General features: G+C 49.5%; 1 protein-coding gene across 1 annotated transcript in view; it reads left to right on the top strand.

Moving 5' to 3' along the window:
- Positions 1-17,371, top strand: part of LOC134504900 (uncharacterized) — a 35,220-nt gene extending 17,849 nt beyond the window's left edge. The window contains exons 3-4 of the mRNA XM_063314335.1: positions 16,998-17,130; positions 17,357-17,371. Coding sequence (XP_063170405.1) covers positions 16,998-17,130; positions 17,357-17,371 — 148 coding nt within the window. The remainder of the gene's footprint in view (positions 1-16,997; positions 17,131-17,356) is intronic.
- The last annotated feature ends 262 nt before the right edge of the window (positions 17,372-17,633 follow it).

Genomic DNA, 17,633 nt, shown 5'->3' with positions numbered 1-17,633 from the left:
TAGGAGTAAGGCAGGCCTGCATGTGGTGCTGCCTTTGGGGCAGCAGAAACGGATCTTCGCTTTTGTTGGTATGACTGTTTTCCTCAGATTGCTCTAATGCTTAAGGACACCAGGAAGATTTCCCAGAAAGGAACGTTATCATCCTTCGACCAGGACAGGCTTTCTTAAAGGTTGAGGTCCAGCTGGAAGGTTAAGCAAATTCTAGATTCTGAGCTACATGAAGAGAACCAGGGAGTGGTCAGGATTTCCACTCAGCAAATCTGGCAGTCAAGGATGGAAGGTTTCTCATAAGGATAGCAGGTCCAAGCCTTGGACCTTCTGAATAGTGATTCTCCTCCTCACTTCCCACCAAGAACGTGGTCAAGTCTTCAGCATGTTTTTATAAGTCAGGGAGCAAAAGCAAAGAGGAGCATCAAGACAGCCTTGCAGAAAAATGGGACCCTAGCCCCCCCACCCCCCATTTATGGTAGAACTTGACCTGAGAAGTTCCTGTGGTCCCTCAGAGTTTCTGCTCTCCATCCCCCACCCCATGGATTCAGAGCAGCGAGTCTTCAGAACCAGGTGCTGCAGCCCCAAAGTGTTCCTTGGCTCCATAGCTATGGCTAACTGGCAGGAGGGTGGCAAGAGGGGATGGGGATGGTCAGATTAGAATAAGGGGGTTATTCAGGGCCTGGCCATAATGAGATTAGCGTGTTGAGGACAGGGCATGCAAAGGGAGAGGACAAGCTTGGCCTCCAGATTCTGGCGCTGTCCCAGGAACTTGCTGTAGCAGGGAAGAGCTTTTTCCAGCATGGAAAAAAGAGCCCAGGGCCTCTTGGGAGAACCTGGTGGGGAAAGCAGGACAGAATGGAAGAATGGCCGTGGTGAGGGAAGGAGGGCTGGGAAGGGCAGTTGCTGGTGGGCATAACAAAAAACTGGAAAACTGAAGGCACCTCTAGTTGGTGGCGCTTGACAGTGTGACAGAGATGGATGGAGAGGGTCCATCTCAGAGGCTGGAGTGATGTGGAAGACCACGGCTCCTAAGGAAGCAGAGGGGCAACCGAAGTGTGTATAGAAGACCCTGCATACGTACACCAGGACCAGCAAGAGGAGAAGGGCTTAGGAGCACTTGATGTGTCTCCTCTGGGTATCAAGTTCACAGGAAGGTTGTCCTGGTGTACAGGGGAAGGAGAGAGGGGCAAGGAAAATTATTAGGGTGTGGGGTCTCCAAGATGCTGCAGACAGAGGAGGGGGATGAGGACCTTCATTGCTCAGCTGCAGGGGTGTGCACACAGCTGTGCAGATTAGCAATCAGAGGGGAATTAAAAATGTGCTGTGTACAAGCAGGAAGGAATGGTGGTCTTGCCAGATGTTTTTGCACTACAGTTTTCATCCTCCTTGGCTATTGTCCATGCTGACTGGACTGATTACATTCTCCATAATATTGGAGATTCACAAGGCTCAGTGCCTCTGTATTATGCCGAGCTGGACAAAAAAGACTTCTGACATCTGTCTCTTGTTTTGAATGAAGCGAAGGGTGCAAAATTTTAGTTGAGTAACATCTTGAGAACCTCCTTGGTCCCCAAGGAGCTGAAGGCAGTGTATAAAAGCCCCTTAGCATCTTATCCCTGCAACAACCAGGTGAGGCTGGGGGTGCTAAATCATTTCAGGGAGGCTTCAGGAGTTCTTAGCCAAGTGTGGACATACACACGGGTTTTTGTGACCTGGTCAGATGCTCTAAAACCGCCTCCTCTCCTTTGCTGCCTTCCAGGTGCGTAAGTGTGACTTCAGTTCCCATAGTCCCAGGCAGGACAAGGCAGTTCAGCCCAGATAGCCATAAGGAAGCCATGCCAAGCACCATGTCAGCCAGCTGCATCATGTAGCTCAGCCCTGTTCTGCACTAGAGATGCGGGAAGAACAGCTGGGTCCCACCTTTGATAGTAGAAGCCAAGCTCAACCACCTTTGGAGAATGGAAGAGTCCGTCTTCACCAGAATGATGGTGTCCCCATCATTTCTATCTTTGTGCGCATGTGGAAGTGAAAGGAAAAGATGAAAGACCACAGGAACTTTCAGTCTGTGTGTAGGGGCTAGGAGGGCACACCGAAAGCAGGCGGGGGGGGGGGAGTGCAAAATCCACCTAATTTTTATAGGCCTGTTTCTAGGCCGCCTCCTCCCCAAACCAGCTGCAAACTCCCCATGCCACTAATCCGACTCCAAGACCAGATCCCTTGCCAGAGGCCTGCTCCTGAGTAATTATGCTCAGCCTTCTGCTGGGAAGGGCACCACTGGGGAACAATCGGTGTCTGAAATGACGCAGTTCCCACACACAGAACTTGGGCCCTGTTCAAATTGTCTGCGGACGTCCTGTGGAACCACGGAGAGGCTGTATTCGTTACCGCATCGGATTTCTTATATCTGGAAGATCATCCAACGATGTGGAGCCACGGACTGCTTGTCGCTGAAGACATGGAAGAGATTTGTGTCCCAGGTTCTGAAGATGCTTATTTTTGGCACAACTGTACTCTGGAGACCGGCAGCAAAGCCTCCGAGACCTGGACCCCTTCCAAGCGTTCTGTTCAGTGGCGCCTCATCAGACATTGGGGAGGACACAGGAGAGAGGAGGGGACCCACCGCCGTTTTGCAATGGGTCCTCCTGGGCCACCAAAACCAAGGGCCACTGCTCTGTCCCTTGCGAGAAGAGCCAGGAGGGGGACTGGGAAGGCCCCCCAAGGAGGCGGGCAGCCATTGGAGGCCCCCATCATCAGATGAGGGGAAGGCAAGGAGAAGCCCCGAAGTTTGTAGCAGGGAAGCTGGCCCTTCGGGGGCGAGAGAGGCTGCCCGGAGCGGGGGGGCGGGGGGAGAGGGAGAGGAGGTTGCATCCGGGCCGTTCCCTTCCCACCTGCAAGCCGGCGTCCACGCGCAGGGCACGTGTGAATGCCCGCGCAGGAAGCGGAACCGAGCCCGGGCGGGCCAGGTGGGAGCGCGACCGCGGACGGGCGGGGCGGGCAGCGGTGGCGGAGCGCGCGAGCTGGAGCGCGGGGGGGGGGTCAGGGAGGGAGGGCGCGCGGCGCGGGGAGGGGGAGGGGGAGGCGCGCGGCGCAGGGCAGGCGGCGGATGCCTGGAAATCAGACCCGATGGTCGCATGCAGCGGCTGGCGCGGCTCTGGCGGCGGCGGCGGCGGCGGGGACGCAGCGGGGACCGGGGGGGCGGCGGCGGCGGCGGCGGCGGCGGAGGCACGATGAAGTACCAGAAGTACCTGACGGTCCTGCAGATGGCCATCGGGGTGACCGCCTCCAACCGGGGCAGCCTCATGCCCTTAAAGAGGAAGCTCTGGTGAGTGGCCGGCGCGCGGCTTTGCGGAGGACCCGCCGCGCGGAGGCGGAGGCGGCGGCTGCTGCTGCTGCTGCTGCTGCGGGCGCGCGGGGCGGGGGGCGGGAAGCGGCGGGGGGGGCGCCCGCTTGCTCCTCGCCCGCCCGCTCGCTCGCGGCTGGATCTGGGCCGCCGCGGCCGAGGACCCGCCTGCTGACCTCCGCCCTGCCGGGCATCGCCGCCCCCCCCGCCGCCCCTCCCCGGGCTGGAGCGGGGGCTGCATCCCCGCCGGGCGCCCGGACCTCGCCGCTTGCAGCCCCGGCGCCGGGCGGAGCCCCCGGGGGACGCTGCGCGGGGAGAGGGGCCGGCTCGGTCTGTGCGCGCGCCGGCAACGGGCTCCCCGCTCGCCCGCTCGCCCGCTCGCTCCCCGCCCGGCCTCGGAGCCGGTCCTCGGTGGCGGGAGCCGCCGGGCGCGTTCCTGCCCCGGAGCTGCCGGGAAAGGGGGCACCGGGACCCCCAACAGAGGGACCACATCCCCCCCTCCCGCCGCCGCCCCTCGCCCTCCCGACCCCTCCGTCCCGCTCGCCCGCCACGCCGCCGGGGGCCCGGAGCGGATGCGGAGCCCGAGTGCCAAGGCAGGCCCAGGCGGGCCCTTCCCCCGGCCGAGCCTGGCTGGAACCCCGGGGACACCCCCCGTCAGCTGCTGGGGGCGGCTGACCGGCTCCCCTCCTCCCAGCCGGGGGCCTTCGCTCCGCTGGGCATGGCGGGGGGGGGGGCGGGGGGCTGGCAGGCCAGACGCGGCCGGCCGGGCGGGAGTCCTGGCGTGGTCGGATGGCACGGGCCCCCGGCGCTCCCCCGAGGGGCAGGGAGGGTGGCTTCCAGCAGCTCGGCCCTGGTTTGGGGTCTTCGGAACGAAGGGGGTGGAAGAAAGTCCGGGGGAGCCTCAAAGTCCTTGCCAGATGTTATCAGGGGGGCGATGGCAGCAAACCCAGGCCGCCCCCGCCAGATGCCCTGCCCGCTTCCTCCCTGGCACGTTCGAGGGGACTTTCCAGGGGGCGAAGGCAAGTTCGGGGCCTGGCGAGGGAAGAGAGGCTTTGGACGGGACTGGCCGCCACCGGACGGGCCGTGGACCGGCGGCAGAGGACTCCCCGCGAGCGTGCCGCGATCCGGGATCGCTCGGAAGGCGTAGAGAATAGCGAAGAGCCGATCATCCAGTCGGAAGCACCCGCTTCTCGCTCGCTCTTCGGATTCCTGGTAGGTTGCAGCCGCCTCCCCCTTGTCCTTCCTCCGGAGGATGAGCGAAAGAGGGTCCAGCGAGGCGCCCCTGATTTTGGTCCTCCGAGGCGCTTCGCTGCTCGAGCAACCTTTGGAAGTGCAGACTGCCTTCTCCTTGGTCTTCTGCTGGCGGTGCCCCCCCCCCCCCAAGGCCTGTTTTTACCTTCTAGCGACCAGTTTAAAATTATTTGAGGAGGATTGGGATCGATGTGCTGGGCGGGTAAGGAATCTATCAGCTGATCCCTCCTTAAAAAGTTTATAGGGTGCAGGGGAGGGCCTTTCATCCCCAGAATGTCTGGGAAGGTTCTTCCCTTGAAAAGTCAGTGGTTTACAAGGGATGTTCCAGTATTGTAATTGTAGTTTGAAATGTGCAGGAAAGATGAGGTGATGCAGGTAGTCCTCGCTTAACAACCATTCATTTAGGGTTCAGACTTACGACGGTGCTGGAAAAACTGACTTGCGACCGGTCCTCACACTTACAACCATAGCAGCATCCCTGCCATCACATCATCATGATTTGGGTGCTTGGCAACTGGTTCACATTTATGACCTTCACAGCATCCTGGGGTCATGTGATCACCCATCCCAGACGGCTTCTGGCAAGCAAAATCAACGGGGAACCATGCGATTCACTTAACGACCATGTAGTTCACTTAATGACCATGGCAAAAAAGATCATAAAATCAAGTTGGATTCGCTTAATGTCTGCTTCGCTTACCTACCGAAATTCCGGTCCCAACTGTGGTTGTTAAGTGAGGACTGCCTGTAGTTAACTTTGCCCTGCCAGTGTCTTCCCATCTCTTGTGCTTGTGATAAGGTTTGACGGGTAAGGGAAAAAAACCTGAGCACAAAGTAGTTTCAGAGTTTGGGACTTCTTCAGAGTTTGTTCTCTTCTGGGGAACTTTTGGGCCATGCTGCGGCTTTGCGCAGTAGTTTCCTGGACAATGAGAATTTGGGAACGAAACCGTAGAGAACCATCCTTGTCAACTCTTGGCACACAGATGTGTTGCGTTGGAGCTGATCTGTTGTTGTTGTGAAGCTCAGGTGTGTTTAATCAGATTATATCCCATTTACAATCTATGTTTTAAAAGTCTGTTGAAGGAAGGGATGCAGGGTGGTCTGAGTGACATCTGCAGTTAGAAAGCAAGAAGCACATAGAAGTCTAGGGCAGTGTTTCTCGACCTTGGCCACTTTAAGATGGGTGGACTTCAACTCCCAGAATTCCCCAGCCAACATATGCTGGCTGGGGAATTCTGGGAGTTGAAGTCCACCCATTTTAAAGTGGCCAAGGTCGAGAAACGCTGGTCTGGGGAATCTGGAACTTACGCTCCCTAAACTCAACAGGACCTCTTTCTGAACAAAATCCATCATTACTGCTATTTATTCCAGTTTTGGGTTTGGTTTATCTCACACCCGTATATCTATAGATAGAATACATATGTATGAGATTGCACTGCTAGTCATTTTTCTCACTCAGTCTTCCTTGTGGTTTTTCACATCATTTTCCTCTGTAGGACTCTCTTTTCTAAAAGCACAATTATCCTCAAAACCAGTCGAATGTATATTGCACAGGGGATAGGAAAATTCATGGCGTCTTATGTTTACTAGAACTGATTTGAGTGGCATTTTTGTGGAACAGCAGGACTTGATCAACATAAAAACCCCTGTGCTTAAATGGAAAATGGACGGTGCAATCCTTTTTTATCCACAAAATAAAAGTTTTCCCATCCTACATTATGAAAATAGATGGTGAACATTAGAAATTAAACAAAAAATGTAGCATTTGAAGGAAGATTTAGTTTACAGTTGTTCTTTTGAGTTTTAGGAGCAAAATGATATTATTTGCAAAGAGAAATACCAGAGGAGGTCAAAACTGTGTTTTACTTGCTAGTAAAATAAATCACATAATAATAAAATTAAAAATAAAGATTTAAAATGCTTAGGCTTTGTGGGTGCAGATAATCCTTCTGAATCCATTGGAATGAAAAATGGAAAGGTAGCAGCTACTGTTTGGTCCCTTCGTGGAACATCTGCCACTCTAATTTCCTCCAAGCTAGACGCATCTTGCCCATTGGGACACTGAAAGCTCTATTATTTTTATCTTGTGGGTCATTCTCACACAAGATGGGGAAATCTGTTTTTTCCTGTAGGCTGCCAGTGTTGAAGCTGTGACTGTAGGAAAGCCATTTAGGAAGAAAATGAAGGGGAGGGTCTCCAGATTGGTTCCCAGGGACAGTTTTCCTACCGTGGTATGGTTCTCCTGTTTGGCAGCAGTTAGAGGCCCCTGAGAGGCACAATTCTATCTTGGTAAGTCCTTATAGCCTATAATAGTAGGAAGCATCAATCTTCCAGCTCTTATCCTTTTCAAAGGAAGGAGTTTTCCCCGTCTTCTTAAGTTGAAACCAAAACTAATGATGTCATCAATCGAAGCGAATATTTGTAGCTCAGGGTTGAACTGTGGAGTCCTGGGTGCTTTCTGAGCCTGGTTGTTTCCTTGCAGACGTTTCATTGCCAGGCCAGGCAGCATCTTCAGTGTGAAGATGTTGCCTAGTCTGGCAACGAAATGTCTGCAAGAAAACAACAAGGCTCAGAGAGCACCCAGGACTCCACTAATGATATCAGTTAGGTTGGCCTTTCCCAGATGTTTTGGGTTCCATCTCCCAGAATTCCCAAGGCCTCACTTGAGTTTGCAAGTGAGGAATCCTGGGAGGTGTAGTCCAATTTGAGTGGGTAATGGCAGGCCAGCTTAGGCATTTCATACTTACGTCTCTGTGACTTACTGTTAGAGCAGAAGGTGCAAGAGAAGGGTTTTTGGCATCTCCAGGTGGGTCTCAGCTGACCTGAAGTCCTGGAAAACAGCTGTGAATCCTGAATCCTGACTTGAATGTGCAAATTATCTAACCTGCTCTAAGGAAGCATCCTAGATTATAGAAATCTGTGTTATGAATCTCTGCAAAGGACTTGCACATTATGATAAACCAACATTGCTAAAAAAACCTCAACCAAAAGTGTGGGACAGGCTCACATCTTTCTTAGTCAGATCCTTACCATGAACAAAGTGTGTTTTTGACCAGTCTTCCTCATGTGGCTTCCCTTATCAGGCTAGTTTACAACCCATGAAAACATATTTTGTGGCTCATTTGTCATATTATCCAAACCACAAGCTTTGATTTGTCCCCTCTTAACAAACCAGAATTGGAAACTGGGGTTTGTTCTTGGATTCAGATACATGGCTTGTCTAGGAGATAAAATCCAGGGTGCTGGTCTGGATGAAGCAGGAGGCACCATTCATGGTAAGGCAGAAATCTTAGAAAGGAGACAGAGAGATGACTTGATCCTGGTTGGAATGAGGAAAAGGACTTTTCCAGGAGCAATATTCAACCCTGGAACTCTCTGCCTCAAGATATCCCTTCCTGCCTGCCTTGAAATAGTTGTTCCATTCTTGGATAAACACTGTTTATCTTTCTGCTCTCGTTTTTAAAAAGTTGGAAGGGCCCTGAAAATAAATCTGTGGGGTTGAAGTGGCCCAAATGGGAGGATTTCTGCCTCACCCTGTGCAAGAGGACAGATGTGTGAGTCTGTTGCTGGGCATTCATGATGGAGGTCGTTCACTTAAATGGACTGTCAGATAGTGATCTCTTTAGCAGTGGTGAATCAGGAATGTCGCCTCCATGAAGATGAGGTCAATGCAGCCCGTGGAAATATTTTTGGAAACATTTGCCCAGAGCAGTCCTTAATGCATAGCTCATAGCAAGACAGAAATAAGAAATATATCTGATTGTTTACAAGTGTTTTTCAAACTTGGCCATTTTAAGATGGCTGGACTTCAGCTCCCAGAATTCCCCAGCCAGCATGGCTGGCTGGGGAATTCTGGGAGTTGAAGCCCACCCATCTTAAAGTGGCCAAGTTTGAAAAACACAGATTTACATGGGGGAAATACATCCTGGTTTATGTCCCAACAACTATTTACCAGACACCTTCATTTTTCTGGGCCTTGTCACAGGATCTTGGAGATCCAACCTTGCAGGAAAGGCAATCATGGTAGATGATTTTCTGGCCTTTGTTAAATACCAACTAAAGCGAATATTTGTAGCTCAGGGTTGAACTGTGGCGTCCTGGGTGCTCTCTGAGCCTGGTCGTTTCCTTGCAGACGTTTCATTGCCAGACTAGGCAACATCTTCAGTGCAAAGAGGGAGAGGGCCTTGCTCTCAGTTTATAGACCGTGGCTTGCCCCGCTTGTGCTGGTGGGGGTGTTGTTCTCTCCTTGGGAGTTCCTTGATTGGGCTCTTGTTTGCTGCTGGGTTGATTGCCTGAGCTGATCGTTCCTTGATTAGGGTGTATTGTGCTGTTTGATGGTTCATCTGGTGTTAATCCTAGTGTGGATTTTTGCATATCTGGGTGTTGATGGCTGGCAAGGGAGTGCTCTGGTCTTTGGGCTTTTCCACTGTCTCTTTGGAATGGTACGTGAATGTTGTTTACCTCTATGTGTCTGTTGATGGCTGCTCTGTCTGAGTGCCAGGCTCCCAGGAATTCCCTGGCGTTTTTGGATTTGGCTTGGTTTAGGATGCTCACCGTTTCCCAGTTGAAAGTATGGTTGAGTCTGTCCGTGTGTGGTGAGACTAAGGAGTTCTCATCGTGTCTTCTGACTGCCAGTTGGTGTTCGTGGATGCGCTCTGCTAGTCTTCTGCCTCTCTGTCCTACATAGTGGCTGTTATGGTCTTTGCATTGTATGTTGTAAATAACTCCTGTTTTTTCTTCTTGGGCTATTGGGTCTTTTGGGTTGCTTAATATGTTTTGAAGAGTTTTAGTTGGTTTACATGCTACGGTGATGCCATGTGGCTGTAACAGTCTGTTGGTGGTTTCGGAGATGTTTCTGATGTATGGCAGTGTTATCCTTTTCATAGTTTCCACTGGTTGGGTTGTAGTGGGTTGAGTGATGAGGCACTTTTTGATAAAGTTGAGCGGGTATCCATTTCATTGGAAGATGCTGTACAGATGATCTTTTTCCTTTTTCTGGTGTTCTGGGTTGCTGCAGTGTGTAAGTGCTCATCTAAATAATGTTTTTACACAGCTTCTCTTGTGGGAGGTTGGATTGTCGCTTTGGTAGTGGAGAGCTTGGTTGGTGTGGGCAGCTTTCCTGTAGACTTGTGTTTCTAACTTGCCATCATTTCCTCTACTGATGAGGATGTCCAGGAATGGTAGTGAGTTGTTGTTTTCTTCCTCCCTTGTGAATTTTATTCCATTAAAGATGTTGTTGATGGTTTTGTGGGTTTCTTCCAGTTGTTTCTTTTGTATTATGACAAAAGTGTCATCTACATACCGGATCCATTTGTTAAATACACCCCACCCCAGAAGAAAGCCCACCATGAGGCAAGGCGGGCTGTTGCTGCCCCAGCGGAGACCACATCTGCCCCATCGCCAGCCCTGCAGCCTTTCAGATGTTGACAAACGACGTTCCTGTCTTCCCTTCACCTTGTCTTCTCCAACCTTCCTTTGTTGGAGTTTGGTGTCCAGACACCCCTCTACTTCTGTTTTTCTTGGCTTCAGTAAGTGGTTTATTTATTTTATGTATTTTATTTATTTTCTATCCCACCTTTTTATTATTTTTATCAATAACTCAAGGCGGTGAAGATACCTAATACTCCTTCTTCCTCCTATTTTCCCCACAACAACAAGCCTGTGAGGTGGGCTGGGCTGAGAGAGAGGGACCCGCCCAAGGTCACCCAGCCAGCTTTCATGCCTCAGGCAGGACTAGAACTCACAGCCTCCTGGTTTAAGGCCGTTGCCTTAACCACTAGACCAAACTGGAGCCTTATTCCCAGTTCCTGCGCACCGTGGCACATGACCGGGTCTACAAAGGTGCAAGACAGAAGTCAGGCTGCCTTTCCTACCTCGCCATTATGAAACTTGGCTCTGGGTTGGAAATACTGTTCTCTAGCTTGGCGTCCTCCAGTTGTGGTTGAATGACAACTCCACGTGCCCTGGCTTTGCTCAGAGACCATGCTCCCCACCAGTGATGGGCGTTTCAGTCCATACTTCTCTAATTCTGGGAGTTGAAGTCCACCCATCTTAAACTTGTCCATGTGTCCCTGAAAGTGTGTCATCTTTCAATGAAATGAGATATTCTTGGCAGACATGTTCCATTAATTATGCCTCCATTATGGAACATTTAGTCTGAGATTCCAATAAATACCGTCTGAGATGCGCAGTTTAAGCTTCTCCCAGGTCAGTCATTTATTTACGAAGCAATTAGTCTTTCAATTTGGGTTTCCCTCTCCAATCCCTCGAATTGTTAGAGACTGAAGGACAGTATTAATTCCTGGCACAGGGAATGAATGTGTTAACGATACTCCCTGAATATTCCTCTTTTTTCCCCCCTTTTGCAGTAGGAAAGAGAGGCAGGCACTGTGATCAAATGTGGCAAGATGCCATTTTTCCTCCAGCCATCTCTCTTTCTGGGTTGTGACATTCAGTCCCCCCGCCCCGATTCTCCTGCCCTCCCCCCTTCCCCCAATATTCAGGCTGTAGCACTTCACCGCACATCTTTTGGAAGTTTCCTGCTCTTGTGGGGGGCTTCCCTAAAGATTGTGTGGATCCCTGCAGATCTCTGATGGTGCTTCTCTTTTGCTCAAAGCGGCCTAAGTCACACCTCTGCAAACTGTACGCTGGAAATAGAGGGGATTAAAGAGAGAGGATTATAGAAACAAAACGCTAAAATTAGACTGTTGGACAGGCAGAACGATCCAATAAGAGTTCCTCTCCCCTCAGGGTGCCCATCTTTGCTGGAGAAAGATTGCGTCCCCGTTGACCGCTGAGGCGAGCTCGACAGAAGGAATCCCTACAGGCAGCTGAGTGATTAGCCAGAAAATCATAGAAACATACAGTAGAGCTCTAAGGGATTTTAGAAGTCATCTGGTTGACCCCTCACCCCTGCTCAGTGCAGGATCCACCACTAGAGCTTCTTAGGCAGATGACCATCCAGGCCCATCATCCTGGCTGCTGTCACTTTCTTCGCTCTCCACCATGCTGAAGAGGAGTCCGGTGTCCTGACTAAGCAAGGACCACAGCAAGACGAGGAGAAAGTCTCTAGTGTTTTATTAACTGCTACTGTAGACAGAAAGTCCTACCCAACTGAAGAAGTGTGGGAAAAATCCAGACAGATAAACCCCCAAACTCAAGGTGGGTCTGCTCTGAGTTTCTTCGAAGGAAAGTTCAAAGCCTCTAAACTACGCATGCGTTTTCCTCCCTGGATAGGGGCCTCCTCCTGCTCACCATCCGCACTCATGACATCCTGCTTATGTATACCTAGAACGTCAGCATCAACATGACCTACAGTGGGACTGCATTGAGAACATTGTCCCTTTTGCTTTTGACACGAGCATGACCCTGTTCTCGTGATGATGAGAAGCAATTATGGAAACGTCTCAGTGGAGTGGCTGGAGAAGCCCTCATCTTTTCCTTGGGGGAATCAGAGTGAAGTGTACCGATCGTGGTTGAGCCTTCCTGACTTGATCCTTTTTGCTCCAGCGGTGAAAAGATCTGGCATTTGATGTGTTGTGACTTGGGAAAGGCTGGAGGATAGAAGGCAGGGTGAAGAAGAAGAGATTAAACAGACGTGGAGGTCAGATCTGAGTAACAACAGCATTTGAGGGGCGGGGTCATGTGAGAGCCATCATTATCCGTGTTGGCTCCACACTTGGAATTTTACCTTGTGCTGGTTAATGACTGCAGCAAAGACTGTTGTGGTTGTTGCTGTTGTTGGAATTTTGACTTCTGGCTGTAAGCAGCTGCCTGCAGAGCCGAAGCAGAAGCCGGAGATTTGGTGTCACTCCCGGCCTTGTGGCTGAACGGATGGGAGCAGTGGGAGATGGCCACAGCCTACGTCTTTGCTGTAACTCTTCCTGGCATTTTGTCATGGACCTTCTTTAATGACAGCTCCCACTTCTGCAATGAGGCTCCCACATCTCAGTGGAAATACAGAAAAAGACACTGAGTGCAGAAGGAGCTGGAATCCAGCCGTGGCACCAAATTATCTCTATAGACAGAACAGAAACAAGCTTTTCAAGGACAGCTTGCTTGTGAAGTTAATCTATCTATCTATCTATCTATCTATCTATCCATCCATCCATCCATCCATCCATCCATCCATCCATCCATCCATCCATCTATCATCTATCTATTTGTCATATTTTTATTTTTATTTTGTGTTTCTTTGTATAAAGCCCTGGATTCCAGTTTCTTGGGGAAGGAGAGCTTGTTCCCACCTTCTCTGATGGCTGTCCCATTTTCAAAACATCTCAAGAATCAATGCATTTCCATGAAGACGCACCACCTGCACAATTAATCTGTAGTTTCCCTAACAAAAGACAGGACCCCAACTTCCCCACTGTTTATTGTATAATTTCACTAATAAACCCCCTTTTTCCCCAAGCTCCCCCCCCCCACCTCCAGCAGCCCTTCTGGCTTCATTAACGTTGCCTCTTCCAATGTCCAATCTTTCCGGTAAGATGCCCCCCTAGACCTGACTGAGAGAATGAACTTCATTTTGCTATCTTGTTTTCCACGTTGCGTTCAGATACTATTTGCATGTGACACCTGGGGAGCTGTTACAAGCCATGGTAGCCCATCCAAATGATCACGTGTGTGCCTTGATGTCATCGAGTGAATGGCGTGCTTTTATCGTTGGCCCTGGTCCAGTCATGCTGTCCCATGCAAGTATGTAAATTGTGTTAGTTGTGCAATGACACACAACGACATGTGTGTCATCTCCCCACAGACTCCCATGACATCATCTACCCATGATTTTAGATAACTGCAGAGGAATAGAAGGGAGTGAACGGTAAGAATGGGCCCTGGTTTCTCTTCTCAGGAAGACGAACCAATTCTGATCAATGTGAAGCTTGTGGCTCTCGGTGGTGTGGCCCACAGATCTGATATTGCAACCGCTGCTCCTCTAAAAACCTAGTCTTGAAATGGTAAAACAGCCTGCTGACATCTGAATTCTAAGCGGCATCAAACTGATGCTAAACATGTTTTAGAATGTAGCTGTATGAGACTTCCGTGTTCTGAGTTCTATATTGTGCAAGAGACAGAACCATTTGGGGACAGGGTATCAGTGATGGAAGAACCCCCAGTTCTGAAGCCTCCTCAGATGATGCTGCAATAGCTTCTTCTTTCCCCCTGACATTGGTGTTTCTTTGAAATTCCCACCTTCTATCACTTTAATAAGGTAACAATGACCTGTGGGGCAAATGTGTTATACGAGGTCCCCTATTCTGGGGTACATTGGCAGAACCCAAGACTTCAGAGATACAGATTGAAAAGCTTGGCCAATCCATCCATCTTCTTTTCTTCCGGTCACTGATGCTCCATGGTGGGATGGTGTGGTAGAACATTCCACCATTGATGAAAGGAGGACCATCTGCAGCAGAGAGAAATGCAGAGTTTCTGTTGATCCTGGGACACCCTCCTGGAGTCTCTAGGATTGCACCCTGATATATATCTCCAATGTAGTGTGAATCCAATAAGAAAACTGCTCCATCTAATTTTAAAAGCAAGATTTTATAAGAAACATTCTCTTTTCCCCCTTCCTTATTGAAATAGCCCTTGGATGTTATTGGAAACATCACTGCAAACAGTCAATGTTACCTTTTTTCATTTGGTCAGCTTTGTTTGTTTGGGTCTGAGGGTGGACATCTGATTTGTGTAATTAATGCGTGTTCACATTATTGTCTTGTTAAGTTAACTGCTTTGTCAATAGCTGGTTTGGAAAAAAACTCTTAAATACATTGAGTGTTGCATTTTAATCAAGAGGGGAGCAGCTTTGTGTTGTGTGTGATGATTTGCAAGAAGCAGGGATGTGATCAGGACTTTGGGCTTCTCACACCTAAAAGAGATCATCTGAAGCTTGCTGGACCAAGAGCAGGATCTGGTGTGCCCAGCAAACCTGTGGAATTCTCTGCCAGAAGATGCAGCAACAGCTGTGGGTTTAGATGGCTTTAAAAAAGGGAGTAGACCAACTCCTGCCAAATAAGGCCATGAATGGCCACTGCTCAAGATGGCTGTTGACTGCCTCCAGTTGAAAGGGCAAGCGATGGTTGGAGATGGCCATTCATCATGCCTTGTTTGCAGGCCTTCCAAAGTCAAATTGGGATGAGACACTGTGACAATCAGCAGCCTTGGGGCTGATCCAGTAGGACTCTCCTTGTGTTCTAATGATCCAGTTTCTATCTCAAGACAACCTAAAGACACTTGGATGACTTTGCTCCATAGCAAAGGCAAATTTATTATTCCTTTCCCTGCAGTGACTTGGTTTGACCTCCACTGGCTCTGAAAGACCCACCGTTGCTTGCAAATGATTGCCCATCATTTTTAGTTCTTGGAGTACATTCAGGGTCAGAAGGTGTGTGTCTCCAATTTTTTTTTTTGGCTTTATGACACAAACTGTAGTGTCCTTCTTCTCACCTGGTGCTTTAGAACTTGGAACTACAGAACCATAGCTGCTAAACTGGATTTTCCATCACTCTGGTTGGTTTTAAGAAGATAACCTTTGGAGGCAGGGCAGAAGGCACAGTATGCAACCTTTTATCCACCAATGCTGGCTAAAACCATCCTGGGAATGTAACAAGGAGTCAAGGGCAATGAAGGTTTCCCCCATACGTTTGTTATCAACCTAGACAAGAAGACACACCAAGCATCCTTGTATCCTAGGAGAAAATTGGGGTTCCCCTGTAGCTCTCTTTCAATTTAATATTTAACTTTCAAAAGAAGCTTAGGCTTGGCCCCTTTCCTGCCCTGTATAATTTGTGTGGCCTTTTTTACTTCCCTTGTTCATGCCAGAAGGTCATCATAAATAAAATGCAACTCTTTATGAAGGCAAGAGGAGATTTATATAAAACGTATCAATCACCAAATTAACTTCCCTCTAGGGTGGCATTAGAATTCTTTGGCCAGTGGAACTGAACGTCAATTTCTTTCACAGAGGTTGTAAATCTGGACTTTGTACAAGCAGTTTATGTTTATGGACGTGGGAAACGGGCTTGGTGGGACCTCATAAGCCTTGGTGGGCTGTTTGCTGACGGTTGCAAGGTCTAGTCACTATGTTTTATCTCTTAGCATCTCACCATGTTTTTATAAGCCACCCTGTAAGCACTGCTGAAGCATTACTTAACTTCTTTTAAATTAAATATATAAATATAAGTATAAATAAAATCTGAAGATGAGCAACCTCCAGTGGTGAAGGGGAGAAAGAACTCCTGCATTATGTAGGAAAGAGATTTGTGTCCAGCACAACTTTGCAATAGGCAGGTGATAAGAAGAAAAATCTTTATTGCAGTCAATGACCAGTACATAATAAAACCCAATAATGTAGAACAGGTTACATGTATTATGGACGAGTGCAAATCATGAGTTTAACTGGATGAGTCGATTAGTCGGCTGCGCATTTTGCATACGATATAGAAATGGTTGCTGCCCAACAGGATCACGTGGTTCTGAAGGTAAAAAATTGTAAATAGAACTGGTCAGAATGACTGGGAAATGTATTTATTTATGCAAGAGATAAAGCTGGACAGGTGCCTTTTTCCTTTAATGAGTCTTTAAAGATACAGCCTTATCTAGCCCTCAGTCTTCACCCCCAGATTTACTGATGGAGGGGGGCAGCATACCTGGCTGAGGTCTCTACCAGGATTGAGGGCGATGCAAAGAAAATTCCACTGGTAGAGTTCGGCTCGGAAGTGTCCCTTTCCAGAGCTTAGTTGAAGGGGTGACTGATCCACTGATCTCCCTTTCCTTGGTTTTGTTTGTTTGTTTATTTATTTAGGTTTTTCCCAACAAGCTCCCCTGTTGGGCCCCCCTTGCCATTTGGAAAGGTAGGGGGCGTTTCCATTCCATTGTTCTGATGGGGGGATATCGGTCCACATTATCCCCATTGGCTGGGCTGGAAAATGGGAGGAAAGACCCCCCCTTGCTTCTGTTGGGGTGGGTGTGTAGGGCCTTGCAAGTGGCTGGGGATGCCCCCCTTCCTTCTCCCCCACCCCAGATCTTGGGGTCAGTTGCGAAGTATGAAAAAGAGAGGTGCATCAACCCATGGCTTGCTGGTTTCCATATATCTTGGGTTGGCAATATTTGTTGCTATTATTGAGTGAGTAATGTAGCGATGAGGCCTCCCCCATGTTGAATCCTGTAGTAATTGGGGGGGGGGCATGTTCTGAAATCCAGCAAAAGTGGATGCACCAGAGTAGCGTGGATATAACCCAGAGGGATAAAGAAGGGGGAAAAACCCTCCATTTATTTCACCTCCTGGTATTTAGGCTAGAGTTCTGCCCAGATAAAAAAGCATCGAGTCCTTTTTCGAGTCATCGTAGGGGACTGAGGTGTCTGCTTTCTTGAAAAAGAAACCGCCTGAAATGCAGCTTTTCCCCCTCTTTCTCAGGGTCACCCCCTCTTCCGAAAACCCCAGCGGTTCGAATTGTAGCGTAAGCCAAGGGAAGCCTTCGCTGAGAAGGATAAAGGGTCGGACCCATCGCAGCAAAAGCCTGGACAGCCTTGATCTCTGCGAGTTCAATGTAAGTACCTGCCTGGTTCGGCCTTCCTCTGCTTTGGGGATTGATTCGTGCAGAACGACAGCTGGATCTCGGTCCACAGGGGGTGGGGGACGCGCAGGCGCCTCGCGCAGTCCGACCAAACAGGCGGTCATCTTGGCGCTTCTGATGCGCAAACACAGAAGCAGCGCAACATCATCCCCCAGCTGAGGTGCTAAAGCTATTTCTGGATTATCCTTGCTCCCTGCAGGAGGAGAAAATCTGATGACTTAATTCTTTCCCACCAGAGAGAAAGAAGGGAAAAGAAATCACGGCACACAGAAAATGAGCATGTCAGGGGAAATCCTTCTTGACTATCTGCTTTTCTGCTTGCAGGGAGTTGTTAGGATAATAGGTGTGTCTTTTTGTGTGCAAACATACCTACGGGTGAATATTTGGGTGCCCCCATCCAGGCCCTTTTGATTTGATACAGTCCAGAAGCAAATAATACCATCTACTGAGGCAGTTGCAAAAATAGGAATATTATT

This window comes from Candoia aspera, chromosome 13, assembly GCF_035149785.1.
Source record: "Candoia aspera isolate rCanAsp1 chromosome 13, rCanAsp1.hap2, whole genome shotgun sequence".
NCBI classification, from domain to species: Eukaryota; Metazoa; Chordata; class Lepidosauria; order Squamata; family Boidae; genus Candoia; species Candoia aspera.
This window is presented reverse-complemented; position numbering and strand designations above follow the sequence as displayed.